The sequence below is a fragment of the Molothrus aeneus genome, chromosome 1 (assembly GCF_037042795.1).
Source record: "Molothrus aeneus isolate 106 chromosome 1, BPBGC_Maene_1.0, whole genome shotgun sequence".
Classification (NCBI taxonomy): Eukaryota; Metazoa; Chordata; class Aves; order Passeriformes; family Icteridae; genus Molothrus; species Molothrus aeneus.
In genome coordinates, this window is record NC_089646.1 from 90,907,168 (window position 1) to 90,924,365 (window position 17,198).

At 44.6% G+C, this 17,198-nt stretch overlaps 1 protein-coding gene across 2 annotated transcripts in view; it reads left to right on the forward strand.

Moving 5' to 3' along the window:
• Nucleotides 1-1,515: 1,515 nt before the first annotated feature.
• The window catches only part of GABBR2 (gamma-aminobutyric acid type B receptor subunit 2), a 457,582-nt gene continuing 441,899 nt past the window's right edge, over nt 1,516-17,198 (forward strand). The window contains exon 1 of one of the 2 annotated variants that reach the window (XM_066560586.1): nt 1,516-2,128. In XM_066560586.1, the coding sequence (XP_066416683.1) occupies nt 1,820-2,128 (309 nt within the window). In that variant the 5' untranslated portion in view covers nt 1,516-1,819. The remainder of the gene's footprint in view (nt 2,129-17,198) is intronic. The other variant, XM_066560578.1, reaches the window with a different exon arrangement.

Here is a 17,198-nt window from a genome sequence, read left to right on the forward strand (position 1 = left end):
GCCCAAGGTCAGATCTTAGAATCTTAGAATGTATTAATCAATGAAAATTCCTTCCAGTTTATTGCAGACATGCTGCCATTGCTGTGTAATACAAATTAGATGTATTAGGTTGATCTTCAAAGGTTTGCTCAGAGTGACCTCAGGAAATTTATGAATATGTATAAAAAGTGGGGTGCCTAAGGCAGGGTTAAGAAAAGTTTTGCATTTTGCCTGTACCACCCCCTGTATGGGATCTACCTGAGATGAAACAGATCAGCAAACTGCTGCTCTGGGACTCTGCAGGCCACGGATCTGGGCGGGCAGTGTGAACGTGTTCCCTGGGATGGGGGGATAGCCTGGGAGCAACGCAAAAAGCCTTGGGCTGTCTATGGGATATGCCCCACAGCCACTGAGATGTGGAGACAATTATTTGGGACAACAGGCTATTCACAGGGTTGCGACAGCCCTCGGGAAAGCTCAGAGTCCTGCCGCAGCCTTAATATCTTTCTTTCTTTTATTCTATTCTTTTTTGTTTGTTTGTTTTTGTTTTTGTTTTTGTAACCCGAGCGCTGTCAGGCTCCCCAAAACCCGCCAATTCTGCGGGAAAAAGAAACCGGTTTAAAAAAAAAAAAAAACAAACAAAAACCAAAAACCAAAATCAAACCAAAACAAAAAAAAAACCAAAAAACCCCAAAGCCCCACGACTTCAGCTCTAGCGAAAGGCGCCGCTCCTGCGTGCCGCAGAGCTGCCGTGGCCCGGGCTGGCTGCGCGTGTGCGTGTGCGGGGTGCCGAGCCCGAGTGGGAGCGTGTCTGCGTGCCGCGTGTGAGGGCGGGGAGAGTGCGCGGAGCCCGCCCGCGCCGGGCAGCGCTGCCAGCGCGCTCCGTGCGTGTGCCAGCGGGTCGCGCGTGGGGACAGCCCGCGGGCCGCGGCTGCCGCCGGCCTCCCCTGCCCGCCCATGGGCAGCGGCCGCCGCTCGCACCTCCCCGCGCCCACCCGCGCCCGCCTTGGCAGCTCCACCTGGAGAAGGTGCCCGACCCGCAGGCGGCCAACGCTGATGCCGTGAAGAGGGAGCTCGGTCTCGCCCCCGCCGCCGCCGCACACTTTGCTGTGCCCCCGGCCGCGCATCCTGCCCGGCGGCTCTGCCCGAGCCGGAGGAAGGGCGCAGGCGGCACCCCGCGCCCGCGGCGGGGGCTGCCCCGGCTCCCGCGGAATGCGGCACTAGCACCCCCGCCTCGGCTCCGCTCTGCTCCCCTCCCTCCGCCTCCCCGGCTCTAGCGGGGGGCTTTTTCCTCATCGGCGTTTTCTGCCGGAGCATCCCTTTTTTTTTTTTTCCCTTTTCACCCTTTTGGAGGAGGAGAAGGAGGGGGAAGGAAGGAAGTGTTCAATGAGGGCTGCTCGGCTCCCCCCCCCGCGCCTGAGAGGTGCTGTCCCTCCCTGAGCGGAGAGGGGGGAGAGCTGCCGGGGAGGCAGAGGCAGGTCCCGCTCCCTTGCTGTGCCGCCGGGGAGAGCGCGGAGGAGGGTGGTGGGGAGAGTGTCTGTGTGTGCGTGGTGGTGGTTATTTATTTATTTATTGCTCCTGGTGGTTGCAGCTGGCAGACCTGGGAAGGAGTAGGCGCCATTGCCAGAAGGATTATTGCCAGGGGAGGGGAGGGGGGGGGGGAAGAGAGAGGAGACCCCGAGGCTCCCGAGGAAGCGGAGAGAGGCAGATCTTTTCCTCCCGCCTTGGCTTCTGCCGCGGGGGGATGCGCCCAGACTGAGAGGGGCTCGGCTCTCTTCCGCCGCTCAGCCCGTTCCCCCACCCTCAGTCCTCCTCCTCCTCCTCCTCCCCATCCAGCAGCATGCATCCCTCTTCGCGGAGACCGGCCGCTGCCACCTCCAACCCTGCCATGCTTCTGCTGCTCCTGTGCCTGGGCTGGGCGCCGCCGGGCTGGGGCTGGTCGCGGGGCAGCTCCCGGGGAGCGGCCGGGCTGCGCCCCAACGCCACCACGCCGATCTCCATCATGGGCTTGATGCCGGTCAACCAGTCCGAGGAGGAGAGCAGGATCACCCAGGGAGTGCTACCCGCCGTGTATCTGGCCATGGATCAGATCCGCAACGAGTCCCTGCTCAGCCCCTATTACCTGGACCTGCTGGTCTACGACACGGAGGTAGGGACCGCCGCGGGCCCCGCGCCGCCGGGCGCAGGGGGAGGCGCCGCCGCCCAGTCCCGGGGCGCTGCGGGTGCAGGGGCGCAAGGGCAGCGCGGACGCCCGGGCCGGGGCTGCGGCTGCCGGCGGGGGCCGTGCGCGCCGCCTCCGAGCCGCCTTGCCCGCCCGGCCCCGCAGGCTGCCGGCAGATGTGCGGGGACCGGCGGCGGAGGGGGTGACGTGGGGCCGGCGGGCCGTATCCTGCCCGCCCGGTGTTATCAGGAGCGGCTGCCCCGGCAGCTGGGGCTCGCCCCGCCGCGCCAGGAGCGCCCCTGTCCGGGGGCCGCCTGCAGCGCGGGGGTGGGCCCGGACGGGTGCCCGGGCGGTGGGGGGTTCTCGTGGCGGTGGCGGTGGCTGTGCCTGGGATCCGCTGCCCTTGGCACGCACGTACACCGGTGGGAGGAAAGCTGCCTCGCCCAGAAGAGCCGCGGCCGCATCCCTGTGCCAGCCGCCACCCGCTCAGCAACAGATGCAGTTCGGGCGCTCCGCTCCCCCGCTCCGCCAACGGGCTCACGCTGCCAGCCCGGCTTATCCCATGCGGCGGCGGGACGCGAAGGGCAGCGATCGCAGCCGTAGCTTGAGGAGGAGGAGGAGGAGGAGGAGGAGGGGAGGCTCTGGCAGGGGTTCGCTGAGATGCCCCCCGTGCCTGCCCTCCGGCGGGAGCGGCTGAGCGCTCGCCCGGGGGTGCGCGGCGGGCGGGCGGCGGCGGCGGGGCGCGGAGGCGCTCGCTTCTCGGGAAGAACTAAATTTGCAGCGCCGGTCCCCGCGGAGTGCTGCCAGAGCGGCGGGATGCCTGCCCCCGTTCCGGAGCGCTGCCAGCGGCCGGTTCAGGGCTGGGAGAGCGGGGAGCCCGGTTGAGCGAGGAAACACGCTCCCTTTACCTGGGAGAGGGAGGCAGGGAGCGAGGCGAGGGCTTTGTCGAGCTGGTTGCCACTACCAGCCGCCCACAACTGCCTTTGGTTTTTGTCACAACTTCAGTACCTGTGTGTTTGCGGAGGATACGCGCGGCTTCGGTACCGGGGCTCCCCTGAAGATGGCAGTCGCTTCTTGTGCAATGCTGGCGCCGGGGTTCGCTTCCAAGACAACCCCCGGTAAAGCAAGTGACTGCTGAAAATCTTGCCGGCTGTAATTTAAGGAAGCCCCTGTCTGCTCCCTTTGGGTTCTCGGGGTCCGGGGGGAACAAGCTGAGAGCAGCAATGACAGGCTGTACTGCTTCGTGACAGTGTTTGCGTCCCTGAAATGACTACCGAAGGCCTCTCCTTCCAGGGTGGATGCTTTTTATTGACATACATTTGTCATAGTGTGTTTTTTAAGATATCTCTGAGCAGAAATGCATGGAGGGCAATACTGCTGAAGATGTCACTTAGAAAGGAGCGGGCTGCCATCCTGTTTTGTTGTGTGAACAAGACTAGATACTGACAGGGAATACAGGCAAGATCAACCTAGAGTAGCTGCTTGTTTCCTTAGAAAATGAATCTCAGGGAACTCTGCAATTGTAATGAAAAGAATTATGGGGATTTTCTGAATGGCATTACCTGTCTCATAAAGTGAGATGCATGTCAGGAAAAAATCACAGGTCTCCTAATCCTGTTTTCATTATGTTATTCTATATTAGTTTTTCCCTTGGATAGAATTACTACAAAATATGCATAGGAATTAGAGGAGCCTAGGCAGGATGTCCCTTCTTCATACAATAATATCTTAATCAATCAGGTGCTGCACTTTATTGCAGTCAAAATATTGTGACGTTCTTCATAGAGATTTTGGGTTCTAGACTAGGTAGTTATCATAAAAATATTCAGGAGAAAAATTACCCTGTTTGTTCTGGAATGAGTATCAGTTTCTTAAAAATTGCATTTTTACTGCTTGGTACTCCAGGGACATAAAAAATCCAGGGTCATGTTGCCAGCTTGCTGTGTTGTTTGAATGCTTTTAAGCAATTAATAAATGGACGGTTACGGAATGCTAAGTCAGGCGAACGTATATGTTTGGAGTACAGTTGGGTCATTACTGCGTGCTTAATAGTGACAAGTAAATAAGTTAGTGTCCACAAGGAGTGCTAGATTGACTGCACCCAAACGGAATGGACGAGTGCCTGGAATAGCCATTAAATACCTAATGGCAGCACAAACTTTTTCCCTCGGTTCAGACATCACCTTTTTCCTTCGGTGCACTTATGGTAAGCAGGAAGGTGGCTGGCTCATCATACCCACTTGATTCTCAGCCTATTTTCTGAGGTTGCCAATAAATAGATATGCCTGAAGGGCCTGGATCCTTATCATTGCATAATCAGAGGTCAGGGAGTAGCTCTCCCTTACAGGGCTTCACAGGTGGTGCTTGTGACATTGTTGGCTCTTGAAAGAGAAAATGTAGAGCCTTGAACACATGGGATTTTTTAGTAGCTTGAGAAATAATTGCAGTATATTTATAATGCTTAGGAAATGTATGGCAGTGATTTACTAACTCATGTATTCTCCCTTGTGTCTCTCCAAAATCCCTCATTGTTGCAGTCTGATCCTTGTATTGCAATTTTCCGTAAGACTTTAACTAAGTGCTTGTGAAAAACGATAATGAAAATAAACAGACTAGATTTTTTTTTTATTATTTTTTATTATGCATTCAGGGTTATTCTGTCAGGATTGAACTGAATATTCTATATGGCTTGATAGTTCTGGTTTGCATAAGGAAGCATTATAATGCCTTTACTTTCTGACCAGCCATCTGAAGAACTGCAGTGTGCCTTCTAAGGTCAATTGTTGTTTGTCAGCACTTGAACTCGTTAACCTTTGAGGACATGAGCAGCAGCTCTAGTGTTTTTCAAAGCATTTAAATTGAATTAAGCACTTAAGTACAACGTTTAGTTTATGACTCAGTCGAGATTGTGTGAATTACATCTTTGTTATGAAATATGACCACAGGTTACATCACATACAAAAATGCAGAGGCTTCTGTTCTGGGTATTTTTTTGATCTTTAAATGTGCTCGGAGCATGATCCTGATCCAGTCTATTTTGCTACTTCATGGGCATGTCTTTATCTATTTGGGCATTCCTATGCAGACTCAGCCAATAAAATGAAGCTCAAATGTAGGCATTTGCAGAACTCTGGTCTAAGTGACTTTACTTTATGCTGTTCATTTCGATGAGAGTGGTAGTCTCTCTCTAGATGAGACTCTTGGGCAAAATTTCATAATTGTGTTATTTTAGAAACTCAAAAATTTATAAAGTGATCTCTAAAGAGTCTCATCCAAACCCCATTGAAATTAATGGCAGTAAATTCACCAATTCCAGCAGCCCTTGGACCAAGTCCTAGAAGTTAAGGGTGCTTGATAGCTTATGGCTTCAGATCAACAACCATGATACAATATTTCTTTTCTTTTTTTCCATCCCTGTGATTGTAGCTTTAGTTGGTTGAAAAAGAAAAGAAATAGTTTGCAAAATAATGAAAGAAAAACCTCTACAAACACTAGATACAGCTGAAGATGCGCATAAATCAAGAAAGATTATTTCAACTTAAGCACCCTGACACATATCTGTTGGAGGAAAAAAGCAGAATAACCCTAAAAAAAAGAGGAATTAATCATTCTAGTGGACCCTATTATAAATGTCAAAAGTATTTAATTTGCATCAGGCAAAAACTGACCATATGGTAACTGGAGGAAGAGGCACTGTGGAAGAAGGCAAGGGAAGTTAATTCAGGTTGGATACCTGTCCTTCTACATCTGGACATCTTCCCTCAGATATGCATTGGATTTTCTTATTTCTTGTAGGAGCAGTGCTGCAAGTGGTGCACAGACAGTATGAGGTTTTTTTTTAAATCTAAATGTGCATAGTCAAGAAAGCACTTGTTTCTGAAAATCAAAGTGAGTTTTGACAAGCTAAAAAAAATCTTCCTGAAGTAAGTGGGTATATTATCACAAAGAGGAAAGAATATTGGTACTGGGGAGATGAAATTATTTAATTTTCTCTAACTACAACAAACACCTTGTGGTAAGCAGGATATAATCTCATTTTTGTGAAATAATACATTCTAATACCTTTAAATAGCGGGTTGGCATAGAGGGATGAACTGTGGAAAATGCACAGGACTCCACAAAATCTGAAGGAAAATGTGAGCTTATTGATATTTGAGACATATTTGCCTTTTTCTATTCTGTAACTAAGTAGAAAGTGCCTTTCCTAATTTATCTGAGAAGAAATTACAGTTTAGGTGCAGTATGTGTAGACTTTATCTTTGTTTCCTTCTTCTTTTTTACTAAAAAAGTGCATGTTTTCAGTAAAAGTCTCAAGGCTTAAGAAAGACCATGCACCCATCTGAGTCATTCTTACCAGCTGTTCTAAGTTTTAAAGGACCCTGAGCCCCCAAATAAAGATGCCTCTTCCAGAAAGTCCTGTCATGAGTGGTGTCAACAAAACCCATTCATGTTTTGTTGCTGCACGTGGAAGTAAGAAAACTGTTCACTTTTGCTGAGTATGGGGAACACATTCCAGAAACAGGAGAGCAGGTTTGTGTCAGTGGTACAGGATAAGGTGTCTGTCCACTGGAGCTCCACAAGGTGGTTCTCAGAGAGGGACAGACAGCTACTGGTTGCTGTCTGAAAAACTCCTCCATTACCGTAACAGGGCTGAGCAGGGGCACCTCTACCCCCTAAAGAAGTGCATGGGATGTGTTGGTTAGCCCCTCTGTCTTAGGAGGAATCGATCCAAGTCCCACCCTGGATTTGCAAGAGGAAGCATGATGTACCACAGTCAAGTGGAATCTCTGGGGTGAGCCCTGTCATGCTTGTGAGTGCTCTGAGCACTAAATTGTCTGGAGCCTTATTTTGATTTCTGGAGTGTTCACAGTGGGACAGGTGAGGCTGTGTTGTGGCCATCTGAGGGTAACAGCTGAATACATGGGAGAAGTCAGGGTCTGAAAGAGGGTACAGTGAACAGCAGACAGAGCTGGCAGACATTTGTTCTTGTGTCATCAGGTGAGCATGTGTCTGGCATATGTTGAGGCAGTTGGGTAATTTCTTACCTTTAAATATTACTGAGTACTTGTGCTGTCTGATATTTGCAGAGAGGGAGGCATTAAAATGCGCTGCGCTGCGTGTATGGTGACAGTCACTGTCTGCTCTGCTGGTGACACTCTGCTTGGAAGGGACATCTTTAAATAGTCACTGTCCCCTCTGACTTCCGAGTAACATGACTCCAACATAACCTCCTTTTGCTTCAGAGTTTTGTAAACTTGGAGGGAAGAAAGTTAAGTGTTTATGTTAATTCCATGCTGGCTTCTCCACTGATGTTAAGCTGTGGGTGGGGAGAGGAGAGAAATCATGTATTCACTGCACCCACTCCTCTGGGTGCGGATCCCAGACCTGCAGAATGTATATCCTCTAAATATCTCTGCAAAGAGATTAAAGCCAGTTTCTGGCATATGTCTTGCAATTCTTGTATAACTTATCCTATGCATACTGCAAAACACACTCTTATGGAATCTTTAGATTCAAATGCCAAACGTGCTCCATCAGCATGGAAAAACTATTTTTTTGACTAAATCTAGGAAATAGTATTTATTTGCATTTGAAGAAAGAGTAGAAAGGCCCAGTCCTCTTACATCAGCCAGAGTTAATTACTCAAGTTTGTGGAGAGGATGGGATGTAACATCCTGGTGATAACTGTGAAGAAAATATTTGTAAGAGGAAAACAGAGAGGAAGGAGCTAGATGAGAGAGATTTAGTGATAGCATTCACAAAGAAAGTTGTTGATATGCTATTTATATTGTTTGAATTAAATACATGTAACTATTTAGAATGACATCATAGCATTACATGTCAAGGCTGCAAAACACCACCTTGCATTAATAATCTGAATATGATGATACATGCGCATATCAAGTTGTGTTCTCTGCTTTCAATTTCATTGCTTTATGGACATTTTCACGGCATAAGGCAGAAGAATAATGCCGTTGAGCAAACTGTAGAATCTGGGAACCAGACAAAACTCAAGTGGATACCTTGGCTATGATAGAAAGGAGATACTTTTCCTTAGAAGGATTGAACCATTGCACGCAGAGGTCTGGCTCAAGGAATCAAGTGGTGAAAGTTAACTGAGGAAACCCCCCCATTATTCCTTTTGATTTGAATAATTTTTGGAGCAGCTGGGGTTAGCAGAGATGTGTGCTGAGATCAGTGAGCACAGCTATGACTCAGCCTTGTGGAGATGTCTGTTAATACACAGCAGCCCCATATATCCCAGGAAGCCTATTTCAGACTGCGGGATTCCAAACTGAGATGGTGCAGTGCACATACATCACATTTTTTCAAATTTATTTTTGTACTAGGGATCTTGGAACTAAATCAGTGACAGAGCCTCTAACTTTTCAGCAGCCAGATGCACTCTGATTTGTGGGTCTAGCTGAGCTAGAAATGAGATTTGCAGTACCTTTGTGGTTCTTGGGTTCCAGTGTTAATGGCCCAGTAGCCTGACTCCTGAAGCGAGCTCCTTCAGCTACACCATTGCTATGACTTAAAGAAGGTGGTGCCCCTGAGAACAGGTGGAATATTTTTTCAGTCACCCTGTGTCTGCCCTTGCCATGCCACTGACACTTAGGGGATGCCTTCTTTGCTAAGCAGGGATTTCTCTACTTGCAAAGGCTTTTGCTGTGGGTAAAATCTGCTGGATTTGGGGACTGCTGGATACTGCCTGCTGAGTGGAAATTAGGCATACTGACTGGCAAACACTTTTTTAAATTTTATTTTTTCCCCTTGTGATGGAATAGCCGTGTAATTTCATTGCTAAGTCAGTGATTGATGATCAATTTCTGTGCCATTAATTTTTCATTATCATCTGCCTTTATTTCTGACGGTTTTATCTATAGTATTTTTCAAACGAGTTTTCTCAATTGTGAAGACGAAAGCTAACAAATTAAAGACAAATATCCACCTTCTGCCTGAAACCTATACCCACAAAGAATGAAAAATATGGGGGCTAATTCAGCAGGGATGTCCAAATTGTTGTTACTGAGGCTTCTGAGAGATGAAGGCCCAGATAATGGACTAATTGCTTTAAAGTGAACATCAGGACTTTGAGTGATAGGATTAGAAAACTTAGGTTTCCTACTATGGCCATGATACTTTCCTTAAATAATTAATGAGTTCTAAGATCAGAGGACCATTAGGATTATCCACATTTTACAATACAGACCATGTATTTCAGCTGGGGATTTCTGCCTGCACTGCTGCAAACTAGAATATGTACTTCAGAAAACCTTTCTATCTTGTCTTTAGGATCCCCCAAAATCATTGTCCCTGGACAACTTTTTTCTGTAATTTGCTTGTTATTTCCAGCTTAATCTTTGCTGACCCTGCAGCCACTGAAGCTGTGAGAGGAGCAGCTCCAATTTTTTTTCACATACACCTCCCTCCCTGCAATACCTCATCAGCTGCAGACTCAGGAATCACCAGCAGAAGAGGGGGATCAAGGCTTTCTGACTTTTATGGCTGTCTAGGGGATCCTTCCCTTTTCTGAAGGACTCTGGTGGATTGGATCTTGATGGAATCAGAAAACTTCTTTGCTTTGTGAGACATAAAGTCACAGACTTTATGTGGAAACCTTATATGCTTGCTTCTTTGCAAGCTGGGTCTGCCAGGCTCTTGTGCTCTGTCACTGAGTAGATGGCTCTGCAGAGCATTTTTTGAATCCTTGTCTGAACTGATTTTCTTCTTCTTTACCCCCACCTTTTTTGTAAGACCCTTTTTGCCACAATCCCCATCAGAGGAACTTAATGTGTCTGTCTGATTATTTCCATAATCTCTTTTATTTTATTTATCAAATAATCACCACCACATATCTCTAAAAGAATCTATTTGTTGAATCTTTTATGTCCTTAAAGTAGTTATATATTCTAATTTACCATTTACCTAGGGTAGGCCTCAACTTCTGCTGCAGCTTCGTTGAACTACAGAATTATGTGAAGATTCATACACACAATAGGTGTCTAAGTAACCATTTTACATCCAAAACCTCCAGGGAGAAGTAGTAACAGGCCCCTTTTGGGATGCTAATTAACTTCCTTTCCACTGTTTACTGCTCCTGTTTTCACAGGGATTTAAGTGTTCTTCTAGCAAAGAATAAATCTCTCTCTTTAATATCTTTATATGAAGGGACAATTTTTGACAGACTAACACTTAGTGTGGTATAAAATGCAACATGTAAAATTTTTCAAGCACTGTCATTCAGATGTGCCGTCGTGTTTATCTTACCAGCACCGTGTAGGTACATTTTGGTATACACATATGGTATAAAAATATTAAGTTCTGTGTTTTTGTGGAGTCTTCCATATAATTTTAAAGTTCTGTAGAAGCACCTTGGGTTTTGCTTTCTATTTTCTCCTGTGAATTTGGCAAGACCGAAGTATTAATAATTTACAGGAGGTTGATCAAGAGAGAAAGCCAACTTCCTCTTTTTTTCCCATCCACTTTTCCTAAAAATTATAAAGCAGGACAAAATTCCATGTTGTTGGTGAGAATCTAATCTGGAGGGATGTGCTAGTGGCAGCAAGACTTTGTGCGATATAGCAAAATAAATTAAGTTCCAATAGCTGCCTGTGTATAAAGTGATACAAAAAGTTTTGCATTTTTAAACTTAGCCAAGATCCCCTCTGCTCCTCATTTTTTGCTGTGAAGCATGCTAATAGTATCAGCTCCACATCACTTTTTTCTTCGTTTTCTTTTTTTTTTTTTTTTTAAGGTTTCTAGTTAGGTCCCTGAACTAAAGATTTGCTTTCCAAAAAGCACAGTGATTTGCATTTTCTGTCAACAACAGTGGGAATTGCTGAATGCTCAGCACTTTAGAAACCCAGCCCACCTATGAAAATGCAGTGCTTCTATGAGGAGGAGACCTAGAATTGCCACTTTTAATTAAGAACAAAGGCACTCATCGTTACTTGCTTTACAGTTTCAAATTGCCTGGTGGAATAAAATGCTGATTTCATTCAGACTTTGGGATAGAAATCCTTTCAGGATCAATGGCAGTATTAAATATCTTTTTAAATTAGATTATTGCATCTCAAGGATCTTGTAGTTGAGAAATTAGCAAGGTACAGTATTTTTAAAAAACAATCAATCAAAAAATAGTCATTTTTACAATTAACACATATTTGAAAATGGTGTGTTTGACCTTGGAAAAAATAACAGCTTGTATAAAATAAACAAAAGGAGTGACATGGTGGGAGTACTATGTCCCTAGGGCCTTGTTACTCAAGGCAGGTCTGTATGGCTGGCACGGTTATGTCACTGGTGGGTTTTAGGAGGCGTGATCTCAATGTCAGCAGAAGCCCTTACTGTAGTTACAGCAGGCAAACATCTTTTTTTTTTTTAACAAAGGTTATTTAGTTAAAAGGGGATAGTTTACCAAAGGGCAGAAAGTATGTTTTCCTTAACCACTGAAAAGTTTGGTATTATTAGAAATCATTTTTCCATCCACAATAGAGCAGGTTACAGATTAAGCCACCTCTGAACATTAAACTAGACAGAAAGAACTGCTGATCTGGGTTTTTTTCCCTCAGCGTTTTATGCATTCTTGTCTCTTTCTTCTCAATCTTTTGCAGTTTGTCATCTTTATTCTCAAAGTGCTGCCACTAGAATTTCATCTATTACTTCAGGAATAATCTCACCATTGCTGTAAATACTAGTAATTTTATCTCTTTTCTTCAAGCCTTCTGTTCAGAATGGAGGAAATTAATTTGATCTTTGTGTTGCACTGCTGGGAAAAAGGGAAAGGAGGCAGAGAGATTTTCAGCCTACACACAAGGAGTGAGACACTAGGTTTTGAGGCAAAACAAAATTTTCATTTCAAATGAAAATTTTAATTTCAAGATGATCTTGAAGGTCTCTTCCAACTTTGTCATTCTGTGAATTCTGTGAATTCTGTGACGTAGTTAGCCTGCATGTTTGGATGGTGCTATGGGAGGTAAATAATTCTATCCGGATAGCAGTTACTTAAAAAGCTGGGACGTGTTACAACAGACAGTAGTATTTTGATAGTGAAGCTGCTCTTGGCAGTAGGTAGAGGCTTGGTCTCAATGTCAGAACATGAGTTTTCTTCCACAAGAACTGTATTGGTTTCCAATACATTACCAAGGTTTCTTAGGATATGTGAGTGCTCTGTACTCCAATTACACTGAGCGAATAAGCAACAAGAGTGGATACACGTGGGACAAGAAGGGGTGAATGATAACCTGCTTTGAAAAAAACTAACATGTGAGGCTGGGATTAGAACATCCTATAAATGTTAATGGGTGTTACTCAAGGGGGAGGAAGCTGTGTGTGGGAGGCATGAGGTGACATATAGCTTAAATATATAGCCAGTCTTTAACACAGTTAATACAGTCTATAATCAAGCTTTTACATGAACTAATAACTGTTTAAGTGATTTACAGTTCAGAAATACTTATCAGGGGATTGAGAATTGAATTTTAAATGCTGTAAAATTTGAGAATAATGCAGCAAGGAGGACAACACTGAAAAGATTCCTCCTTTTGCCTTTGGAAAGTATTGGCTGTGGAGGACACATTTATGCCAGGTGTTTGGGGTTTTTTCTATTTTTAAGTTCTTAGGGATTGTGCTTCTACGAGGGAGCACAATTTCCTCCTACAGTTTCCCTCTCTGAATATTACTCAGTTTGTGTGGAACTCACAAAGGACATGCCAACAGTGAGTCATCTGGTCACCAGCTCTGTCCTAAGGTTTTTAGCTAAATCTTGCAAAAGCTACTTTAATGTACTGAACAACAGTGATTGACCTTTGGTAAAACTCCCCAAAACAGTGTGGAAGGCAGTGTTTAAAGTCAAATGGCCTTCTTTTTCTGACACTGAAATCAAGTTTCAAAATCAGTGCTATTTCAAGTGCTTCACATTTGAAATAGAGAGGTGGATGTAAGAGAAGCGGATGTAAGATGCAGTGAGTTGATTTATCATCTTAAAATTTCCCCATTGTTACATTTTAGTAGTAAATTTTGAGGTTGTTGGTCAAACTCACTTGAAAGACTCTATCTTCAAATGTGAAACAGAGGCTTAGTTATCTGTTTTTGTAGGTAATAAGACTCAGGATATGCTATTCTGAAAATGAAGATTATACCTGTATGATCAGTCATGAGCATGGCAAATTTAGCTATTTTATTCATAAAAATGAAAACACAGGGGCTTGTTTGGATGCAAGCTTTACAGGATTAGTTAGTAATAAAAATACTATCTATGAAACAATTGTCTGGTTAGGTAGTTAAATGTTTCTGTCAGGAAGTAGATTTTCAGGACACAAGTGACAGGAAGCTGCTGTAATTCATAATCTTGTTTGTTCCTTTGCCGGGCATGGGTTAAATGCAGCAATGCTGAGGGCACCCAGCAGTAGCACCAGAAGAGAAAAAGACTGGTCTAGGTTGAAGCTGCTCATGAATCTATAGAATAAGGTGATGCTCCCTTAAATGTGTGTCCATCCGTATGGTGCTGAAAATTACCTCATAGCCTCTGATTCGCCATTGCTCTCTTATGAATTTAAAGGCACTGGCTGAGCAACAGGGGTTCAGTGAGGTGTGCTGTCAGATTTATGCCTTTTGAAATGCTAAAGAGGGTATTGGATAGTCAAACCACATTTTTTTGTTACCTACCTATGAGCCAAAGCTATGACTCAGTGGAGGCCCATGTCCTCACTTAGCTGGTGAGAAGATTTGGGGATAGGAAGAAGAGCAGTTCAGAGTCCCTTATCTGCTGAGGTTTGGCAGCATGAATGCCTGCTTTCTTCTCCTCTTCATTAGTGCAGTCAATGCTGAAATAATGCTGGTAAGAAAGGCTGGTCCAAGAACTGTTCACCAATAAAATCCCATTTAAGCCTCTAAGGAAGGTATTAAATGGGATTTAAGCAACATCTTGGCCTATGCTGGCTGTCTGCTCAGGGAAGAGTTTCATCTTAAGTTAAAAAAAATGTTTTAAAATATGTTTTCAGTGATCACATTATAGAATCACAAGGCTTAGGAATGGAAAATATCTATTAAGTCAATTGTTGCTATGCAGACTGTGCTATGAGAGTATGCTTCCTACTTTGTGTTGTGCCCAGACAATTTGTTAAATTTCTTGGTCTAGGAAAGATCCATAATAAATATATATCTTTCTGCATTTGATCTGGCCATGGCCTTGTACAGGAAGAAAGCCAGTATCTCCTTCCCCACACGAAGGGCTCCACGCAGCCTTGCTGCTTTCTCACTATGGGCAATGGTGATAAAAAAAAACAAAGACTTTTTGCAAGGTTTTTTCTCCACCCTAAGCAAGGGCATTTCTATTTCACCTTATGTTTGTGTATAAGAATGCATTGGGCTCTTTTCTTGACCATCCAGTTGCACAGGTGTGTTGGCAAAAGGGTCACTGTGGACAGTTAGTGATTAATTGAGAGTATCTCCTGCTTGGAGCTATTTACTGGGCCCAAGGTAGACATTTTTTGCTTATTTATATATTGCTATTTTGCTTGTTTTAATATTATTTATCTATTTACTTTCATGCCCTCATGTCATGTGATATATAAATTGTAATTATAAATTAGAATGCTTACAACTAGAATTTATGTGGAGATTTTCTGTAAAAACTTCTTAGTTGCGTGTCAGTTTCAGAATAATTTGTTGACCTGTAACGTCATATTTTTAAAATTAAAATTAGACCAGCTACCCTTACTTTCTGCAGCAAACTAATGCTTCCTTTTTTTTTTAATGTCAGCCATTCACAAAATAAATTGCCAAGCTCTGAACATATAATTTCAAATTTGATTTATACCAAATTAACCTTCTGCTTATGAGCCCTTCCATTTGTTTTCCTTTCAGATTATTGAGTCATGAAAACCTTTGAGGTTTTGGGTTTCCATCCCAGCTTGGCACAGGGAATTCTTTTGAAACCTTGAATTTCCACAAGGTGGTGAAGTAATTTGCTTTTCAGCTGCATATATAATGAGACGTGCTGAAAATCAGAGCTGTTTTTTCTACTCAGAGAAGCAAACATCTCCCAGATTTCCTTCCTGTCCGTGCCACTAGGCTTGGCCTTTGTGTTTCCTTCCCTTGCCTATGACAGCATTCCAGTAGGTTTGGGGGGCTTCCTGTGGATGAGGAGAGCTGGCTGCTTGAATGGAGGAGAGGGGTCAGCCAGGTGTCTGCCTCCACAAGAACAGTGGCATCACTGCTGAGAAAAGGGCAGGGAAGATGCTGCTTGTCTGAGGGGTGAGGTGGGCTGCAAGTCCTGGGCAGCAGAGGTGCAGGTTCTTCTCTGGTGTGGTGATCCTGTGCATAATCCCTTCTCACCCTGCTGAGTTTTGATTAGCAGCAGGGAAGATTTTCTCCAGCGTTACTATTTTCTCTGCATTTCTGTGTGTATGGCATCCGTTCCATTTCGTGGCCTGGCATATTACTTGGGAAACTGCAAATAGTGTGTTGAAATTACTTAGCTAGCTACAACAATATGTGAAATGCCTGTCAAATGCTATGTGCCTGTAGATGGGAGGAGCAGGCCTGCATGCTGAATTTTCTCATAACTACCACTGATTTTAAGGAAAGCATGGGGTTTCTGACAAAAAGCAGAACCGAGAAAAGGGTTTACAGCTTTGAGCTGATGCAGCTTTTGCACTAGAAGTCTATAAAATATTATCGATATACAAGACTTCATATTCTCTGTTTGACATGTATGAAGCCAATAGAAAATGTGTTTGTGCAAGATAAAACAAACTGAAGCAATCTTCTGACCCAATAGCATACAAGTTGCTGTATGCAACTCAAATATGAGTTCAGTGTACAACCACTTTGATCAACCCCTAGAATATCTATTTTCAAAGGAATCATATGAGTTCTTATATTGATTTGTCACCTATGGTTGAATATTTCTCCTACAGAATGTTTAAAATGACACATGTTTAAAATTAGACTTGGCAGAGTAATTTGCCTAGAGATTATTCTTGTGAAGTATTGATTCACAGCACTGCTGTGAGCTGGATTACTGTCCAAATTGGAAAAGCCAGTCCTAGAGAGGTCTTTATCCTTTAATAACAATTAGCTGCTTTCTTAGAGGGACACAGCAGACTGAAGCAAAGGAAAGCTGCAAAATGTCAGGCAACCAGGGCATCTAAGGCCTGGTTCTCTTCAGGGATGAGAAAGAAAAAGAAGAAAAGCACCAAAAAAGATGGTTTTCTGGAGCTGGAAACTAGACACTCTGATGCTGTTTGTGTTATTAATAATTAGGTGCTCTGAGGAGCTGAATCGGACTCGCCTCTCTCTTCTTGGGCTTTTACCCAGCAGCTGCCTGATTGACCAGAAAAACCTAACAGCAGATGTGCTGCCTGCGGTCCATTTAGCCTTGAAACATTTATACAAGCATAGATGGATGCTGAAGAACTATGAGCTCCAGGTATCATTCCATGACACGCAGGTAAATGGATGTAGGTGTAGAGTTGTGCAGTGCTTGAGCCTCCTCTGTGAGCACACTTTGGAATTCTTGTGACTGAACTCCTTCCTGGAAAATCCTGCTGAAAGAGAGCAGATGTGGCTGTCCAGCAATGTTGGGGCTCTTGGGTGGATGCCTGACTGTGATGTGGATCTAGTAGTGCAGTCGTGCCCTGCTGGTGCTAGGAGCAGGAATAAAGAGTGTGTGAATTAGGGAGCTTGGTGAACACCTATGGCTCTTGAGGAGTGTTTGAGGCACCCAGGAAGTGATTCCCAAATCCATGGCTTGCCGAGTCACTCTATTCTTCTGCACTGTCTTCTGCATCTTGATCTTCTAGCTTTCCACGGTGACAGCTTTATCGATCACTGCCTTTCTCTTCCTGCTTCTGCATGAGCAGGAGAGCAGCCTGTGCTGAGCTCTCAGAGCAGGGTGGGGATGTAGAGCTTTGCTTGCCATTTTAAGGAAAAATTAAAGGCTGATATGAGAGATGAGGGCTCTGAGAAGCTGGGTATATTGAGATGATATCTGTTTTGGCAGTAATTTCAAATTTGAGAGAAGCTTCTTCTAGATTTGAGATATCTCTTC